At 42.5% G+C, this 18,887-nt stretch overlaps 1 protein-coding gene across 4 annotated transcripts in view; it reads right to left on the reverse strand.

Moving 5' to 3' along the window:
- ARHGAP21 (Rho GTPase activating protein 21) overlaps nucleotides 1-18,887 on the reverse strand; it is a 341,680-nt gene that overhangs the window by 166,053 nt on the left and 156,740 nt on the right. For all 4 annotated transcript variants that reach the window (XM_033931381.1, XM_033931383.1, XM_033931379.1 and 1 more), the window contains one exon: nucleotides 1,420-1,512. In XM_033931381.1, the coding sequence (XP_033787272.1) occupies nucleotides 1,420-1,486 (67 nt within the window). In that variant the 5' untranslated portion in view covers nucleotides 1,487-1,512. The remainder of the gene's footprint in view (nucleotides 1-1,419; nucleotides 1,513-18,887) is intronic.

Consider the following 18,887-nt stretch of genomic DNA (forward strand, 5'->3'; position numbering starts at 1 on the left):
CATCTCCAATTCTTCTTCTCTCGAGCACCCCCCCCTCCCCGTGCAGCAGCTTTCCATCCCTCCTACTCCCCTGTGCAGCACCTCCTGACCAACCCCCCCCCCCCCTTCGGGCCTCCTAAAGTAGCAGCAGTGACCAGAATTCTCACAGCCTGCCCGCCAGGGTTTCTTCTGCAGTCATCAGTGTCGTGGAAGAGGGAAGGCCCCAGCAGGGCAGGCCAGGAGAAACCTGTTTACTGTGCTGCATCTGCCAAGCTGGTTACTGCCACCACTGCTGCTACTTAAGAGGCCCAATTTTTTACTTTTTTTTTTTAAGTGAATCGATTCAAATCGGCAAATTGGCCAGCACTAGTAGGCGGACAAGCACAGCAACTCCCCGTTCTACCATAATTAGGTCCACAACACCTTCAACCAGTGTGAGGGGGGGTACCAGGGACACACCTTGTTGCAGATCTTCGCATCATCTGCAAAAATTAAAAACTTTCCCCAATAGACTTTCTAAGATATAGAACATTTTTTTAAAAAGGCTATAAAGAATCAGAATTATGGCAGCCCACTGGCAACATCCCTTATGTGGTGTAATCTTCGCTTACCAGTACTTTATGTTACCTCTAGATAACTAGTTTAACCCAGCTAGTCACTGTAGGGCCAATGCAAAGCATACTCAGTTTACTTATAGATCAATCTTGCAAAAACATCCTAAAAACCTTGCTGAAATCCAAATACCCCATATTTATCACTCTCCCCTGATAAAACTCTCTAGTCATCGTGTCAAAAGAAATTGATCAGATTTATCCACTGTGACCTGCCTCTGGTACAACCCTGATAACTTAGATCAAGCCAGCCTGTAATTCAGAAACTGCATCCAGTCATAAAATTTGCACTGTGCACATATCCAGTTTCCTCTGAGACTGTATCTTTTCTCTTATATTTATTTAAAAAATTTATTGTCCGCATATCCCACAATTCTATGCGGATTACAACAAAACATCCAAAACAAAACATACACATAACAGTTTACAAAATAAAAGCATCCTATTAAACATACAAATAATCAAACTCATCAAGAAGCAATGCCTGTGACAATACAATATTCCACCTTGAGCAGCATTAACAAAAAAACTGACTGAATGTGACTGAATGACAGTTCAAAAATCCAATTTTCACTTCCCACTGGATCAGCTCTACCAGTCCATCAGAGGAAATCATCTGTTACACTAAGGACAACATACTTACAAGTATTGCAAAACAGATCAATGAAATTCGGAAATAAGAATTCTTAAGCTTAAGATTTTTGAAGTTCCCCCACCAAGAACATAAAAGATACTTACTTAAAATGTTATTGTATTAGCATGAAAAAAATCATAACCTTACATCCACGCTAGTTACATTATAGTTTAGTACAACAGAGAGCAACAGTACCTGTGCATAGTCCAGCTTCAAATGCAGGTCCTCCTTCCTTAACCTGTTTAACAAAGATGGTATCCATTGGCTCCAATCTGTTCCGTTGCCTCCCTGCAGAGTAAAAACACTCACTTGAAATGCAGTACTAACATTTCATGCTTTCAAAAACAAAAGATCTTGCTTTAGGATACAATTCGATGAATAATCATTTTGCTAAATGGTAAATCATCATCTGTTAATGTGTGACGCCATGTGCATTTTCTTTGGCCAACTTATGGAAATATTTCCACAGATTGAAGCAGATTAATACAAGCACACCACTTTGGCTAACTGGTAAACCTCTGGATAATAGGATTTGGGAGAGAGATTCCATTCTAAAATTAATGATTTAAATATAAAACTGATATAAGGCATTCTTGGAAAGGAAGTCCATGTGATAACTGTGCCGTTGTATTTTAATTATTACAAATGATACCACAAAGGGTATAACTCTAGTTGTCAATGATTTCTCCCTTTGGAGAGCACTAAAATTTTGATGGCATGTATCGGCTCTCCCCAGGCATGTAATAATCAAAACTTATTTGATTATTACATGGCTTTTTCTTATTTCTGTTATTACAGCCCGAACTCAAACTCCTAGGAGTAACGATAGACAGATGCTGCACAATGCAGTCCCAAATTAATAAAACATCCCAGAAAGCTTTTTTAATTATGAGAAATCTACGTAAAATAAGAAAATTCTTTGACCCAGCACAATTTAGGCTAATTGTCCAATCCCTAGTCTTAGGTCTACTGGACTATTGCAATTCCCTCTATCTACCTTGTCCTGCCAACATGACAAAACAACTTCAGACGAACCAGTCCGAAGGTTTTCCCACAGACAGCAAAATGACATCATCTGACAGACCTGGGACAGAACTTAGTGTAAAATTCTGACTATTTTTGGTCCTTCCTGCTCTCTACTTCCAAAGCTCAAAAGATTCAGGCAACTCTTGGGGAAGTAGAAGGAACTGTGTGCCTTATCAATCCTGCTAACCATAAATTCTCATCATAGAAAGATCGGGTCCAACATGAGACAGGATAGCTTCTGTAGCAAAAAAACATGTTCTTTCAAATGATTTTTTTTTAACCCCATCAAAAAACTACACATTACAGATATTAAAATTATATATGGTGCTAGAAAATATGATCATGTTTCACCTCTTTTAATTGATGCTCACTGGTTACCGGTTGAACATCGAATTAACTATAAAATCTTGTTATTAACTTTTACTACTAAATCACTCAATCAACCAGCATTTATTGACCAACTTCTTACTCCTTATCACCCAGCTAGATCTCTTCGTTCCACATCGCAGAATCTTTTAATTGTTCCATCTCTCAAATCGATCAACACTTTGAGATCCAATAATTTTGCTGTTACTGCTCCTACCCTTTGGAACTCATTGCCTTCCCATTTGCAGATGGAACCCTTTCTTAAACAATTTAAAGCTAAACTCAAAACTTTCTTATTTGAAGATGCTTTCGGATAAAACTGTCCTTTTTAGGACTAAACAATTGTTAGTCTTTCCCTTCCTACTGGTTTTTCCCCTTAAGTGTGCTTTATTTTAAACATTGTAGTTCTTCCCTTTTCCCTAATTGTGTGGAGTTTACTTTTCAGTCTTCAGTGGTTTTTTTGTTTGTGTTATTTTTAATGATTTCCCCTTTTTATTATTGCTGTACACCGCCTAGAAATTTGTATAAGCGGTATAACAAACTTTTTAATAAACTTGAAACTTGATATTTGAATCTGAAAAACAGTGAAAATTTGCATAAATGCATAAAGCCATATTTTTGGGATGGTCATATCTTCAGCTTCACTTGACTGTAAAGTCTCGTATAGCAAATCTTGGAAGTACCTCATGGTACATGTCTGCTGGTAAAGTTGTACCCTCAGCTGACTTACCTACCAGCAGCAGTATGGAGCCCAAACTGTGCCAAAAATTTTCATTCGTGAATTTTTTTGCCTACTTTGCTGACCTGTAGAAATGGAAGCACGTTCGCAAAAGATTTCAAACTTGGCACAGAAACTTGCCCCAAGGCTGGTGAGGGTTTAGCGTATCTATGACAGATGTCCTGCCAAGCTCATCCCAAGATCAAACAGGAAAATCATCCACAAAAATCATGAAGAAACCCTGACAAACATCTAAAAATCTGCAGGAGTCTGTTACTGCAACGAACAGAATACATTTGTCAGCCAAAGGGAACCAGTGAATGGAAATGATGATCATGGAAGGATAAAGAAGAAAGCACTGCTCTTTGAAAGGTAAGGATAATGCTGCCTAGCTCAGATTTACCAAACATCTGGATGGCCAATAAGATTTTCAGTCATAATAAATGTTTTTCTTCAAGTTAATCAACTGTTTCCAAAGAACCTCATCCCAGCTGTCAAGTTAGATGGTGTTAGTATCATGGGGCGATTGTTGCATCAAGTCCTGGATGTACACAATAATTCTGTTTCAAGTTTATTTAGGTCTTGATATACCGCTTTTATATGTAAAGCGGTTTACACTTTATACAAAGTATTTAAAAAAACGTTTAAAAAATATAAAATAGAGGGGAACAAATCACAACAACAGTACAGACACAACAATATACGTAAGGGCAAATGGGGAGGATACGTTGCTTAACATAAAAGAAAGGGGAGGCGAAATACAAAAGGAGTAGAGGTAATATTTAATGCTAGGCCTAATAAGAACATAAGCATTGCCTCTGCCGAGTCAGACCATAGGTCCATCATGCCCAGCAGTCCGCTCCCTCAGCGGCCCCGCAGATCAATGACCTGTAAGTGATCTATTACTCTAAAGCGTTTTGTACTATATAATAACCATCTAATTGTACCCCTCAATCCCCTTTTCCTTCAGGAACTCGTCCAATCCCATTTTGAAACCCAAAATCGTACTCTGCTCTACCACCTCCTCTGGAAGCGCATGTCTGAGGATTTTTAATAAAGAGAACTAGGTATAGATTTCATAAGCATCTCTGAAAAGAAACATTTTGAGATTAGATTTAAAGTTGTTGAGAGAACATCAGATAATCCACCCTTGAGCTGAAGTTAAGCAAAAGTAGGTTTGCAGCAAAATGACAACTCTATAAATTGTCAGAAAAGGGTGGGGTTTTTCCAATTGTCTTTTTTCCCCAATTGACCAGGTAAAAGTACCAAACTAAACGTTGTAAGATATGAAGTGAGTTACTTATGAAGAAGACCTCAAACGTCACAGAGTTAAAACAGTTCTATGTGATAGAATGGGCTACACTTCCTGAAGGGTGATAGAAACTGATCAACAGTTAAGAAAGGGAAGGGATTAGAACTTGTATACTACCTTTTTGTAGTTATGCAACTACACTCAAAGAAGTTTACATACAGATACTTCAAGCATTTTCCCTATCTGTCCTGGTGGGCTTACAACCTATCTACTATACCTGGGGCAGTGGAGGATTAAGTGACTTACCCAGGGTCACAAGGAGCAACATGGGATTTGAGCCCCACAACCTCAGGGTTTCGAGGCTATAGCTCTAACCACTATATTACACTCTCCTCCAAAGGGACAGACATAAAATATTTAACTGGACAGGAAGTCTCTTACCTGATTAATCCTGATGGACGGCTCTGCCATTAATATTTAGTGGCACTTAGACAGTGTCACTAAATATCAGCAAAGACGGCTGCAGCACCATGCAGTCAGGCTGGACTTGCGATTTGCCTGGTTAGTGGCGATTTTCAGTCCACTAACCAGTTAAGTGCCTGGATAAAGTTAGGACAGCAAAAAAGGCTGGCTAATTTCATCCAGGAGCCAGTATGAATAATTGGTCAGCATCTGAAAAGAGTCTTGCAGCCACCGAAGATCCAAATATTCAATCTTGGTGCCTGGATGAGGCCCAGCATTGAATATATAAGTCACTTTCTGCCCAATCAGCGTCTCTGTAAACCACTGACCTCATGGATCCAATATTAGCCTGAAAATGTTTACATGAAGTTACTGCTGAAAAGGAGATGCTATCAGCTGAAACATTTTATTGACTATAGCGCCACCAAAATCCAATCCTTCCTCTTAGAGCACATAACCAAAACCCTTATCCAAGCCCTTATCACCTCTTGCCTTGACTACTGCAACTTACTTCTCAAGGGTCTTCTTCGTAAACACTCTCTCCCCTTCAATCTGTCCACAATTTTGCTGCACGACTTATATTCTGCCAGAGTCGCTAAACTCATATCATCCCTCTCCTCAAATCACTCCATTGGCTCCCTATCCATTACCACATACAATTCAAACTCCTCTTAATCACTTACAAATGCATTCACTCCAAAGCGCCTCAATACCTCTCCTCTCTGCCTATACTCCTCCCCAGGAACTCCGCTCATCAGGTAAGTCTCTCCTATCAGTACCCTTCTCCACCAATGCCAATTCCAGAATCTGTCCTCTCTCTCTCTTGCTTTGCCTTATAACTAGACCACTATGTCAAGCTTCATCCCTGGCTGTGTTCAAATTCAGGCTCAAGGCCCACTTCTTCGAGGTTGTTTTTAGCGCCTAACCCCCATTCACTGTAGGGCATTTATGCCTGAGGAACTCCCCAACCCCTTACTTGCCATGTTTGTCTGTAAAACAATGGAAAACCAAATTTAGAATGTTGAAGGAAGTTAAATCTGCAATACCAGTGGAAAATTTAAGTAGTTGAGAAGGCTGTCAAACAAGAACATTAACAACATCCTGTTTCACTCTCAAATGCATTTTATTCCTGATCTGATTTAACTCTTAAAATATCCAAAAGCACACCATATTATGAAATAAAGCATATCAGGATGCAGTTATGCTAGGTTTTTATCAAAATTGTAATATGGGTTGTCACACTGTAGGTACGTGCAGACAGAACAAATTAAGGGTGAATGCAAATAAATTTTTTCATGATACAGTCATTCAGGTTAATGCTACTCTCCAAGAGTATCCAAAGCAGAAAAGAATTCAGTGGCCAAATTAAAAGACGTTACAGAAAATCATGGTATATATATATATATATATATAGTAGTAGTTTTTTGTATAATAATTTTTATTAGCGAGTGCAACACAGAGTGTACAGAAATCCAACAGTACAAGAACACAAGACCCATAAGAAGTAGAACTATGCCCTGGCAACATAAAATAAAAATTTAAAAACCCAAACGAAACACCACCACCCTCCAACACCTTTCAGCATTCCCAGTAGGAGAGAGTTTATGGCTTAAGATCAGTGCAAAGAAAACAGGTTCTAATAGCAATTTACTGAAGTACAAAATTGGACCAAGAATGAAATCCATATAACTAGACAAATGTTTGGCCCAAAGCAAAACAATTTTCTCAGTGTGATTTCTTGATTTATGCAGAACATACAAAATGACAACACAAGTACAGAGATACTAATCTTCACAGTCAAGGGTAATATTTTCAAGGAATCACGCCATTAATACTACTGTATACACTTGTTTCCTTCCTATAGAATTCTCAGCAAAACTCACAAAAACTCACTTTTTTGAACTAAGAAACCTAATCTTCATTTTTTCATGTTGCCTAAAAATTATTGTTGACTAAAGGTTTTCTTTTACCATAAAATGTGAATCAGAACTTGACAGCAAAAAAAAAAAAAAGTTGACAATTTCTAGTTATATGAAATAATAAAATGCTAACAAGTTCAATATCCTTATAAAGTAATTTTCTCTTAGTTAAAAGATAACTGTGTTACTGTAATTTAACATAACAGACAATTTTATGCCTGATTGATGATTGCTGTCTTTGTGAATTATGGTATAACAGAAGACTAAAATTATACACATATTTTAGACCCAATTACGATCTTATTTCATTAACTTATTCAGGCATGAAAATTAGCTTTTCAAAAAGGCTGGATACTTTCTAGTGACCCGAAGGACATGGGGCACAATGGACCTTGGTCTGACTTAGAATATTGCATCTCATATTCTTAATATAAAAGCATCAAGATAGGGTACAATATTGGTATGTCTTGTTTAATTTACTCTGTGATAAATAATGATTTAAAATTCATTACAAAATTGGGTACAAAAGGGTGTAGCCTTGAAGATGACAGGATGCTACAAAAGAGCTCTTAGCAGCCCATCAGGCTTGCCCAAGTTCTTTCCTCAAGAGATGCAAACAGCTCAGTTTTTCAGGCTATCCCTAATGAATATGCATGAGAGAGATTTGCATGCCCACTGCTTCCATTGTATGCATATCACTTTCATGAACACTCATTAAGGATATCCTGAAAATCTGGCCTGTTTGTGGCCAGTGAGGACTGAATTTGAACAAGCCTACCTTAAATATTCTGCTATCGATCCTCATCTTGTCCTTATATTTGCTAATAGGAAAAGAAGAACCCAGTGTTACCCTTTCTGAGGACCTGATTGCTGCAGTTATAATCAGAGGACCTTTGAACCAATTTGCAGCCATTGTGGGAACAAGGTTTTGAACAGAATGAATTGTAATGAGGCTAAGCTCCCTGGCAGAGAAAGCTCATCTTAACTCAGCAGCACACTTTCCTTTGCCAATGTCCACTGGAGCCACGGAATCATTTTGTGTGTCATGGAATTTCCCAACTTCTCTGCTGAAGACACAATAAGAGGAATGGTGTCAGCAAAGGAAATAAGGATTCAGCAGCAGTATCAGGTTCACTAAGAGTGTGTGGTCCCTTGTCAGATTTCTTTAATGTCTGGTTTGGAAAGTAATTCCTAGGTGCTTTGACTAGTCAGCAAATGGTCCTGCTGCTACTAGAGCCCCTGTTGGTGAAGTGGCTATGGTTGCATACAGCAGCACATTAACCTCCCTTTTTGGGAATTTCCCTCTGGAAAACCATTAAAGAATTAGAACTGACAGATTCTAAAATGCTGTCACTTGCCTTCAAACCACTATGTGAAATTTTTCTATACAGGTACACACTCTCACAATTATGAATAAAAAGATTTGCTATTTGAGAGGCAGATTTCTATCCTTTAAGTTAAATAATATTTTTAAAGGTAATCTTATGCTCCACCATGAAGAGACCGAACATTCAAAAATACTATAAACACAAAATATCTTTGGCTTGCACTGTCTGAACTCCCCTTATTTCTAAAGTTGATTACTATCTATATATCTATATATAGATATATATACTGGTCTTTAAGTCCTTGGCCGCTGTCTGTGTCCTTCTGTTTCCCCCCCAAGCAAAGCTGTCTGCCCCCAGCACACCCCTCCCCCCAAAGCAGCCCCCTATCCCTCTCCCTGTCTCTCCATGGCCCCTTCTGTCTTCCCCCCAGAGCAAAACTGTCTGTCCCCAGCACACCTCCCCCCCCCCATAGCAGCCCCTTTCCCTCTCCCTATCTCTCCATAGCCCCTTTTGTCTCCCCCCAGCACACCGCTCCCCCAAAGCAGCCCCCTTTCCCTCTCCCTGTCTCTCCATGGCCCCTTCTGTCTTCCCCCCAGAGCAAAATTGTCTGTCCCCAGCACACCTCCCCCCCAAAGCAGCCCCCTTTCCCTCTCACTATCTCTCCATGGACCATTCTGTCTCCCCCATCACACCCCTCCCCCAAAGCAGCCCTCTTTCCCTCTCCCTGTCTCTCCATGGCCCCTTCTGTCTTCCCCCAGAGCAAAACTGTCTGTCCCCAGCACACCTCCCCCCCATAGCAGCCCCTTTCCCTCTCCCTATCTCTCCATAGCCCCTTTTGTCTCCCCCCAGCACACCCCTCCCCCAAAGCAGCCCCCTTTCCCTCTCCCTGTCTCTCCATGGCCCCTTCTGTCTTCCCCCCAGAGCAAAACTGTCTGTCCCCAGCACACCTCCCCCCCCAAAGCAGCCTCCTTTCCCTCTCCCTATCTCTCCAGGGACCATTCTGTCTCCCCCAGCACACTGCTCCCCCAAAGCAGCCCCCTTTCCCTCTCCCTGTCTCTCCATGGCCCCTTCTGTCTTCCCCCCAGAGCAAAATTGTCTGTCCCCAGCACACCCCCCCCCAAAGCAGCCCCCTTTCCCTCTCACTATCTCTCCATGGCCTTTTCTGTCTCCCCCCAGCACACCCCTCCCCCAAAGCAGCCCTCTTTCCCTCTCCCTGTCTCTCCATGGCCCCTTCTGTCTTCTCCCCAGAGCAAAACTGTCTGTCCCCAGCACACCTCCCCCCCAAAGCAGCCCCCCTTTCCCTCTCCCTATCTCTCCATGGCCCCTTCTGTCTCCCCTCAGCACACCCCTCCCCCAAAAGCAGCCCCCTTTCCCTCTCCTTCTGGCCCCCTGTATTGATCCCCCTGCTTACCCTCCCTCCATCCCGGCATCTTCTGGCCTGCTCCTCTTCAAAGCAGGCCGCGATTGTGGTGGCCGGCCCCAGCGAACCTCGAAGGCCGCTCCCCAACCCGGAAGCACGCTCCCTCCCGACGCGATCCCGTGCGTCAGAGGGAACATGCCACTGAGGCCGGAAAGTGGCCCGCGAGGCCTGCCAAAGCCGGCCACGATCGCAGGCTGCCCAGAAGAGGAGGATCAGCAGCAGCGGTGAGCGAGGGTGGGAGGTGTGTTGAGCTTCCTTTGGGTTGTTGAGTGAGGGCGGGAGGAGGGGAGTGGCCAGAGTGATCCCTGGCTGGGTTCTAAAATGGAACACGGCCACGGATCACACACCACAGCGGCAGGGATCACGCTTTTTTAAAAGTGCATGCGCCGCTAACGTTTTATTATATAGGATATATATATATATATATATATATATATATATATATAATAATAAAACCCTACCCACGCATGCACACTTGAAACTCCGTGCCTCCACACGCGTAGTAGAAGAACCGCCGAGCAGGGAAGCGTTTCAGCACAGTAGCAGCAGTCCTGATCCACCAACCCTCCATTCCTTACCCAAAGCAGCAGTAGCAGCGTAGTAAACAGGCTGTTCGCGGCAAGCCCTGGCAGGACCTTTCCTTTGCCGCATCACTTCGGATGCAGTAGAGAAAGGCCTTGTCGGGGCTGGCTGCGAACAGCCTGTTTACAGCGCTGCCACTGCTGCTTTGGGTAAGGAATGGGGGGTTGGAGGGTCAGGATTGCTGCTGCCACCTCAGGTAAGTAATGGGGGGCCAGACCAGGTGTGTGTGTGTGTGTGTGTGGAGGGTCCATCAGGGTGAAGGGCTGGGGAAGGGCAGCCTGCCCAAAGATTCAGTGCAGTGGCCAGGGAGGAGGGGTTGGGGTTTGAATTGGTACAGGCTCTGGTGTTGGGGTGTGGTTGGGTGAAGAGGGTTAAAGTAAGAGGGGGAGAGTTGCAGTACTATGGGGGCGGGGTACAAGAGAAAGGGTAAAAAAGGAAGAGAAGCTGGGTGGGGGTGGAATATATGGACAGGAAAAATGGCCTTGGAGGATAGATAGGAATGAAGCCAGGACTGAAAGGGTGATAAATGCAGTGAAGGATCGATGAGGGCCAAAAGGGTACAGAGGACTAAGGAAATGGTGATGGATAGCACCGGGAGCCAATAGAAGAAAGAAAGAAAGACATAAAGACAGACAGAGGGCAGGGAGGGAGACAAAAAGAAAGAGAGAGACAGACAGGGGCAGGGAGAGAAAGAGAAAGAAAGGGGGCAGGGAGAGAGACAGAAAGAAAGAAAGATAAGACAGTGGGAGGGAGAGAGACAGAAAGAAAAATAAATTCTATGCATCTATTCTAGCACCCGTTAATGTAACGGGCTTAAACACTAGTATATATATAGAGTTGATTCCAGTGACTCAATATTAATTATCTCTATAGCACTACCAGATGTACGCAGTGCTGTACAAAGACAGAAAGAAGACAATCCCTGCTCAAAAGATCATACAATCTAAACCAGTGTTTTTCAACCTTTTTACACCTATGGACCGGCAGAAATAAAAGAATTATTCTGTGGACCGGCATCGGTCCGTGGTCTGGTAGTTGAAGAACACTTGGCTAAGTCGTGGGCCAGACCATGCCCATCTCTACCCAATCTCCACCCCAGACCCCGCCCCATAATAGTACTAATTGCACCTTGCACGTCCCGTGCCTCATCTGGAAGCCTTCCCTCTGACGTTGCAACGTCAGAGAGAAGGCTTCCGGTTCAGGCGCAGGATGCCCGTAGGAGCCACTGCCCATGGCTTTGTGCACTGAATCAGTTAGGAAAAGGGAGCTGGCTTGAAGATAATGCCGCATTGATCGCACCGTGGACCGGTGGTTGAAGAACACTGATCTAAACAGACAAGACAGACAAACAGGATGTCATGGATACAGTTAAGGGGAATGGTTAATCTGCTGGCTGGGTTGGTGGGGAATAGGGTTATGGATTTAAGGCTTTATCAAAAAGATGGGTTTTCAGTCCGATTTTAAACAAGGGAAGGGGCTTGGTGGCCAAACTCGGGTAGTTTATTCCAGGCATAAGGGGCTGCTAGATGAAAGGAGCCAAGTCTGGAATTGGCAGTAGAGGAGAAGGGTACAGCTAAGAGCAGCTTCGGAGGCAATTCCTCCAAACCCTTCAAATGATTAATCCTTTTTAATGCCTCTTAAAGTTTATGAGATACACAGGTGATTTTTAAGCAGGGCAGTAACAATAATCTTTTAATTGAATACCATGTTTACTATTTGCTAGCCACTGCTTGATTAACCGTCTGTGCCTAAGTCTAAAAATCTGCTAGTGACCAGAGTTAACAGCAGTTAGTCTATTCTACTGCAGTCTATGGGGAAATTATACAGCATATGCAAATGTAGAATCTCTAGAAACTTATTATAAAGTTGCTGATACCTGAAAAAAATTCACTACATAAACCCACTGATGCCTCTTATCACTACTAACTCAGGTCCTGATGCTATAAGGTCCACGTTAAAATCCCATGGGTCGTTGTGGCGCTGGTAAATTTTCTGATTTCAAAACAGCAAGCGATGCTCAAAAACTTTGCATGCAAATGAGAAAGCGACTGACACATGCACAGAATAGTTCATGGAAAGAGACTTAAATGTGCAGGAGCATGAACCATAGACATGCCTTACTGTAATGCATCAGAGGCACACCTGATAAGTGTCAATCGATCCCACTGGATGGAGGGAGAGGAAGGAGCGGAAAACTATCTACAAGAGCAAGCTATACAAATATGAAAATACAAGATACATATTCTTTATTTCTACACTGCTTCAGAAGAACATGGTGCCCTTTTTTTTTTTTTTTTCTTATTTTTTTTACTTTTAACAAATGCGCATGAACTGTGCCTTTGACACACATGCATGAGACATGCTTCTAACATATGTGTATCAATCCTACTGACACCTCCAGACCTGCCATTAAATTTGGAGCATTAAAGGCCGGTGCTTCATTTTGTGCATCATCAGACAGTCTGGGCATCGCCTAGAGTACACATTTTAATATTAATGAGCTTATTTTAATACATTTTGAAACAATTATCAGAGGCTGCTACAAAGCACGAAAAAGGCCATGATTAGCCAATTTGTGCATCGGTAGCTTAAATACTTCAATGTTAAACCAGTTATATCTGGTTTAGCATCAATCATTAAAGACTCCAAACATTGGGGCCTGACCATCCCATCCTAACCCCCACTCTCCCAGCAGCACCCTCTCTCTCATCTCAAGAGTTATGCTTACTCAGGCTGGCACACTGAAGACTGTCTACCTCCCTAAAAAAAAAAAAAAGAATTGCCATACTCTGTCTTTCTAACCCAATGTTCTGTTTTCAACCATGGCCAATCCAAGTCACAAGGATCTGGAAAGATATAGAGTAGCAGCAAGATTTCATGTTACTTACGCCCCAGGATAAGCGGTGGCTTTCACCAGGTCTCAGGTAGAGAACTAAATGGGAACGGGGCGATGGGAATCCCGTAGGGATAGAAACACCTCTTGCAGAGCTCCCATGTGTACCTGTCTCATGGCTCAGACATACAAGTAGGCCTCCTCCTCCTTCCTTCCAGCTGCACTTATTTATTCACAAAGCCACAGGCAGCGGTTCCTACACGCTGTCCGTAGCTGACCTAGAAGCCTTCCCTCTGATGTTAGAGGGACATCTTAGAGCTAGCCAGAACATAGGTACACAACCACATGAGGGAGTGCTTGAACCTGGGACACAGAAGGAAGGAGGGGGCATGAACTTGGGACATAGAATGGAGGGGGCTTGAATTTGGGACGAAGGAGGGAAGGGGTGCATTGGGACAAAGAAAGGAGGTACGGGGCACAAACTTGGGACAAACCCTGGAATGAAGAATGTATGGAGGAGGGGGCATGGATTTAGGACAAGGGAAGGAGGAAAGGAGTGGGGGCACATTGGGAGACAGAAGAGAGGCAGGAGGCACAAACCTGGGACAAAGGCTGGAAAGAAAGGAGGAAGGGAGGGGGCAGGAACTTGTGACACGAACTTGGGACAAAGGCTGCAAGGAAGGAGGGAGATGGCACGAACTTGGGATATAGAAGGGAGGGAGGGAACACAAATTTGAGAGGGAGGAAGAGAACAAATGGGACGACGGAGGGAGGGAAAGAACGATGCCGAGGTAGGGGAGGGAATAGAAAGGGAGAATTGTTGAGCATTTGTGTGTGAAGTGAGAGGGAGATGGTGCACATGGGGAAAGGAAGAAGAGAATTTTGGGGCATAGGGAAGGAAAGAATTGTTGGACTTGGTGGTGAGAGGAGTGAGGTAGAGATGCATGGGAAAGAGAGATGAGAGGGAGAAATGTTGGATATGGTACTGGAAAGGGAACAGTAGGACAGAATGAAAAGGATGCAAGAGGGAGGAATGTTGGACATAGTGGTGGAGGAAATTAAGGGGAAGATATGGCTTTGTGCTGGAGAGGGGTGATAGGAGAAATGTTGGACATAGGATTGGTGGGCAGGGGTGAACGATGCTGCACATGGTCTGGAGATGAGAGAGTGAGAAATGATGAATGTGGCAGTAGAGGGAGTGGGAGAGATGCACTCTGGATCCTTGTCTCTCTCTCTCTTTCCCTACTCCCTTTGCAGCAAGGGAGGGAATGAGAGAAAGAGAGATGGTGAACGGTGAGAAAGAGGGAGACATGTTGCACATGGGGGTGGAGGAGAGAGAGGAAGAAATGCTGTGCAGGGGTGGGGAGGGGAAAAGATGGAAATGGATCTGGGGCAGAAAAGAATGTGGATGTTGTACTGTGGGAGGGAGGGAAGGGAGAAATGCTGGACCACGTTAGGAGGAACTAATGGACAGCAACTGTGAAGAAGAATTTGCAGAAGACAGGAAAGCAGATAAGAGAAACTGGAACCAACTTGATAGAAAAAAGTAAAAAAAAATAATAATAATTTATTGACTGAAATACGTTAGCTTTGGGAAATGTAAATAGCAGATGTCTTTTTATTGTGTTCAACAGAAAAGGAAATTTCTGATGAGTATCCCAAAGTTATTGCTCTTCATTTCAAGAGTGTAGTGTTTTTTTCAGCCTCAACAATATGGAATTTATATTTGTTGATAGCCGATCTCCACGCTAATTTGTGTTCTGGGAGATTGGTTTTCTGCTTTTAGGGTCTGTGAACCAAGGAGAGGACTTTGTTGATTTACAGTTTTTGTAACGTAATGGCACAACAGAGTTGAGGGTTTGTTCTAATGTGTTGTTCCAGTTGTTGATGGAAGCTATGATGCTGGTTGAAGTGGTATCTAGTATTTCAGAGGCCTTGTTCCAGAAATGGTTGGTGTTTATCTTGCCTCTTGTTAGAGGTTTCCCAGTGGTGGTCTTGATAGCAGCTTTTTCCTTGTGGAGGTTGAGGCAAAAGAATAAATGCCATTATTCTTACATTTACATGTGGAATTGGTGCACAAACGTTCACGCCTATTGTTATAGAATTACTACCAATGTGCACATCCTGAAAGTCAGGCTAATCTCTAATCCCTTATTTGTCCTGTTTATTGTTTTGATTAGATTGTAAATTTTGTTGGGTACGGATGGTCCCTTACTTATACAGTGCTGCTTACGTCTAGCAACATTATAGAAATGATAAGTAGTAAGTAGTAGTAGACTAGTTTATAATTCTCAATGAGAGTTGATAAGCCCTGCCCTATAGGATATTATCTGATCTTTTGGCAGGACATGCAAAAAAATTCAACATTTTTGCCATGATATTTATATTGGGATGCCTTAAACTTACTTATCAGACTTAACACTCACTTCAACGATAATGTTCTCAGAGTGAAAACAGCAAGGATTATTACATTAAATCGTAACTGTATAACACATCAATAAATACAAATGCAAAATTGTTGCCAAAGTAACCATAACTCTTCTTCCAACTCGCATTTCATTCTAACCTGCTTCAACTCTACCTAATGCCGTGAGACAGTTTCTCTCTGCTGAATTATATATAGTTTAGCTTCTTCATTCTGAATAGACTTTAACATAGTGCCAAAGTTTACATTCAACTCTACCTAAAGCATTTAAATACCTCTGTGACATAAATGCACAGGAGATAAGTCTCTTTCAACTGAAAGAAAGCTCTGGAATAAGTGGACATCGGATGAATATTAAAGGGGAAATACTTCAAGGAAAGGGTGGTGGATGCACGGAACGGCTTCTGGTTGAGGTAAAGACTATCTGAATTCAAGAAAGCTTGGGACGGATATATAGGATCTGTAAAAGAGAGGAAGGCATAGTAGATATAGCCTTTATCTGCTGTCATTTTCTTTCTTGGTTATAGCCGACGCACTGAGATTGCATTCTTTGACATCATGAGACTGTCCCTGATTTTATTCACGCTTTCAGTATTCTCATCTCAGACAGTCTTTGGGGCCAAGAGTCCAGGACCACAATTTCATTGAAAAGGCAGTATCTTTTGTTGGAAAAAGCTAAGAATAAACATCTGTAGAAAATTAGGTTGCCACTAGATGGCTCTTCAGCTTGCAGGAAAAGCATGTTATGAATTTGTAATTGTTCAATAAAGGAGACATGCAAACACAAAGGCAGGCTGGAACCAGTTAACTTGCACAGGCTTAAATGCAAATGTTGCTTTTAACCTAGTAGACACGATATAAAAAGAAAACAAATTTGTAAGGATCTGTGATGTTTTAAGTATTATAGGCAGTCAAATGACATTCATGGCAATACCAAAAGATATTTCTAAGTGAAAACAAAGAATGCCATTATTCATCAACTATCATTGAACAGTGACATCATATACAGTACTAAATAACACATATCAAGAAGGTCAAAGGTCTTTTAGAGAAAAGCAAAACTTATCACCTAACAGTAAAGGATCATCATGTGTATGTTTTTTTGTCTACAGAACTACAGATCAACCCAGATCTAGTAAGTGTGTGTACTATTATCCCAGTATTCTATAATTCTTAAAATATTGTACAAACATAAATGAATGAAAATGGGTTTGTGTGTTAGTAAGCAGATGGAGCGGTTAAGACAAGCAGAAGGTAGTTATGAGGAGTTTCAGTGACCACATAGAAGGATCAAGTATTTTAGTGTATAGAACAGTGTGTCACAAACTGTGTGCCGTGGCACACCAGTATGCCTCCTGAGATTTCAGGTGTGCCGTGACACATTGGCGAGGAGAGTCATCCACACCGGCTGACTGTAGGAAGTCAGACAGCGCAGATGACTCTCCTCCTGGTCTGCATCTCTCCTTCTCTCCCCACACCTCCCGGATCCCTCCACTGAAGCGGGTTGCAGCCAGATGGGCCTGCGCGCACTTCCGGGTGGCTTCCGGCCTTGGTACTGGATTTAGTGGCCACCGGCCGGAAAGTTTGCAAGACACTGGTATAGAAGAACAATCCATGTCAGGAGCTAAATAAGCGAGTCAGTTTTGAGATTATGAATGGTGGCCGGGGGGGAGGGGAACGATGATAATGCATGAATGTTATTTATGCTAGGTGAGTTATTAAAGTGGTGTTGAGTGTGGGGGTGAGCTAGGTTAGCAAAATGAGTAGGTGATTGATTTTAAGTCATAGAAGACCTCAATGAGTGAATAGGTGGTTATAAGTGTCAGGACTACTGAGTGAGTAGAAGGATTTGAGATTATGAGTGGCAGGGAGTTCAGAGTACATGGAAAGGTGAATAAGTATTGCCGTTTCCTTCCTTGGTAGCGGAAATCCATGCAGAACATACACCCTGAATGGTGAAAACCTAACAAGAACTGTAGCAGAACGGGACTTGGGAGTAATCATCCGGGAAGATATGAAAGCTGCCAAACAGGTGGAGAAAGCTTCAACAAAGGCTAGACAAATGCTGGGTTGCATCAGAAGGAGCTTCATCAGCCGAAAGCCTGAAGTCATACTGCCGTTATACAGATCCATGGTGAGACCTCACCTGGAGTACTGTATTCAGTTTTGGAGGCCACATTATCAAAAAGATGTGAAGAGATTGAAGTCGATTCAGCGAATGGCCACTAGGATGGTCTCAGGACTTAAAGATCTCCCATATGAAGAACGTCTGAGCAGGCTGCGCTTATATTCTCTCGAAGAGCGCAGAGAAAGGGGGGACATGATAGAAACATTCAAATACACGGGCCGCATTGAAGTGGAGGAAGAAATCTTTTTTCTTATGGGTCCCACGGCAACAAGAGGGCATCCGCTAAAACTCAGGGGGGGGGAAGATTTCATGGGGACACCAGGAAATACTTCTTCACTGAAAGGGTAATTGATCAATGGAATGGTCTTCCACATCAGGTAGTCGAGTCCAAGGGACGATGGGACAGACAGGTGGGATCACTCCAGAGGAACGCTTATAAGATGGATTCTCGAGGAAGGGAAGGTTCTTCAGTTGGCAGACTTGTTGGGCTGTCGGCCCTATTCTGCCGTCATACTCTATGTTTCTATGTTATGTCTGAGGGGGGTTGTTTTTTTTGCTTGTTTTGTGTTTTTATTTGAAAACAAGAACATTTCACATTTTGGTATTTTATTTATAAAGTGAATTCAATCAATATTCAGGGAGGATACTCAATTGTAAATTTTCTAGGTGGGTGAAAATTAACTGGCCCACTAAGTTTCCATTACTCATTACATGGAAGCCCAGGTTAGAAATACAATTTTTACCAGTTTAGTGGTTTGGATTTTATAACCAGCTGGTGTTCATTTGCACAAGAGGCAGCCATTTTGGTGAAACATGGACATGTTGGGTACGTTGCATCTTCCATGTTTAGCATTCACTTCTGAGGGAATTGTTTCTTTCCTTTTTTTTTTATTAGAGATTTGATTTTTATTTCCAGTATGAATATTCCAGCTTGGAAGAAAACATTATGCTATTCTTCAAACCAGGTCTCTCAACTGTTGCAAAAAAACTTCTCTATTTCAAGAAACTAGTATGAAAGATATTACAAAGGAATTCAAAATTAATTTCATGCCCTGGGGGGTCACGTGATGACGTTGAGCTGAGTGGCGGCTCCTTGCTCGTGCTCCGACCCTCTCGCGCTCAAATCTTCGCTTTTTAAAGCCTTCCTGCTTTGCTCTTCTCATTTCTTCGGTGCAGGGCGGAGCGGAACGCTGTGGGGAGCTAG

Source organism: Geotrypetes seraphini, chromosome 2, assembly GCF_902459505.1.
Source record: "Geotrypetes seraphini chromosome 2, aGeoSer1.1, whole genome shotgun sequence".
NCBI lineage: Eukaryota > Metazoa > Chordata > Amphibia > Gymnophiona > Dermophiidae > Geotrypetes > Geotrypetes seraphini.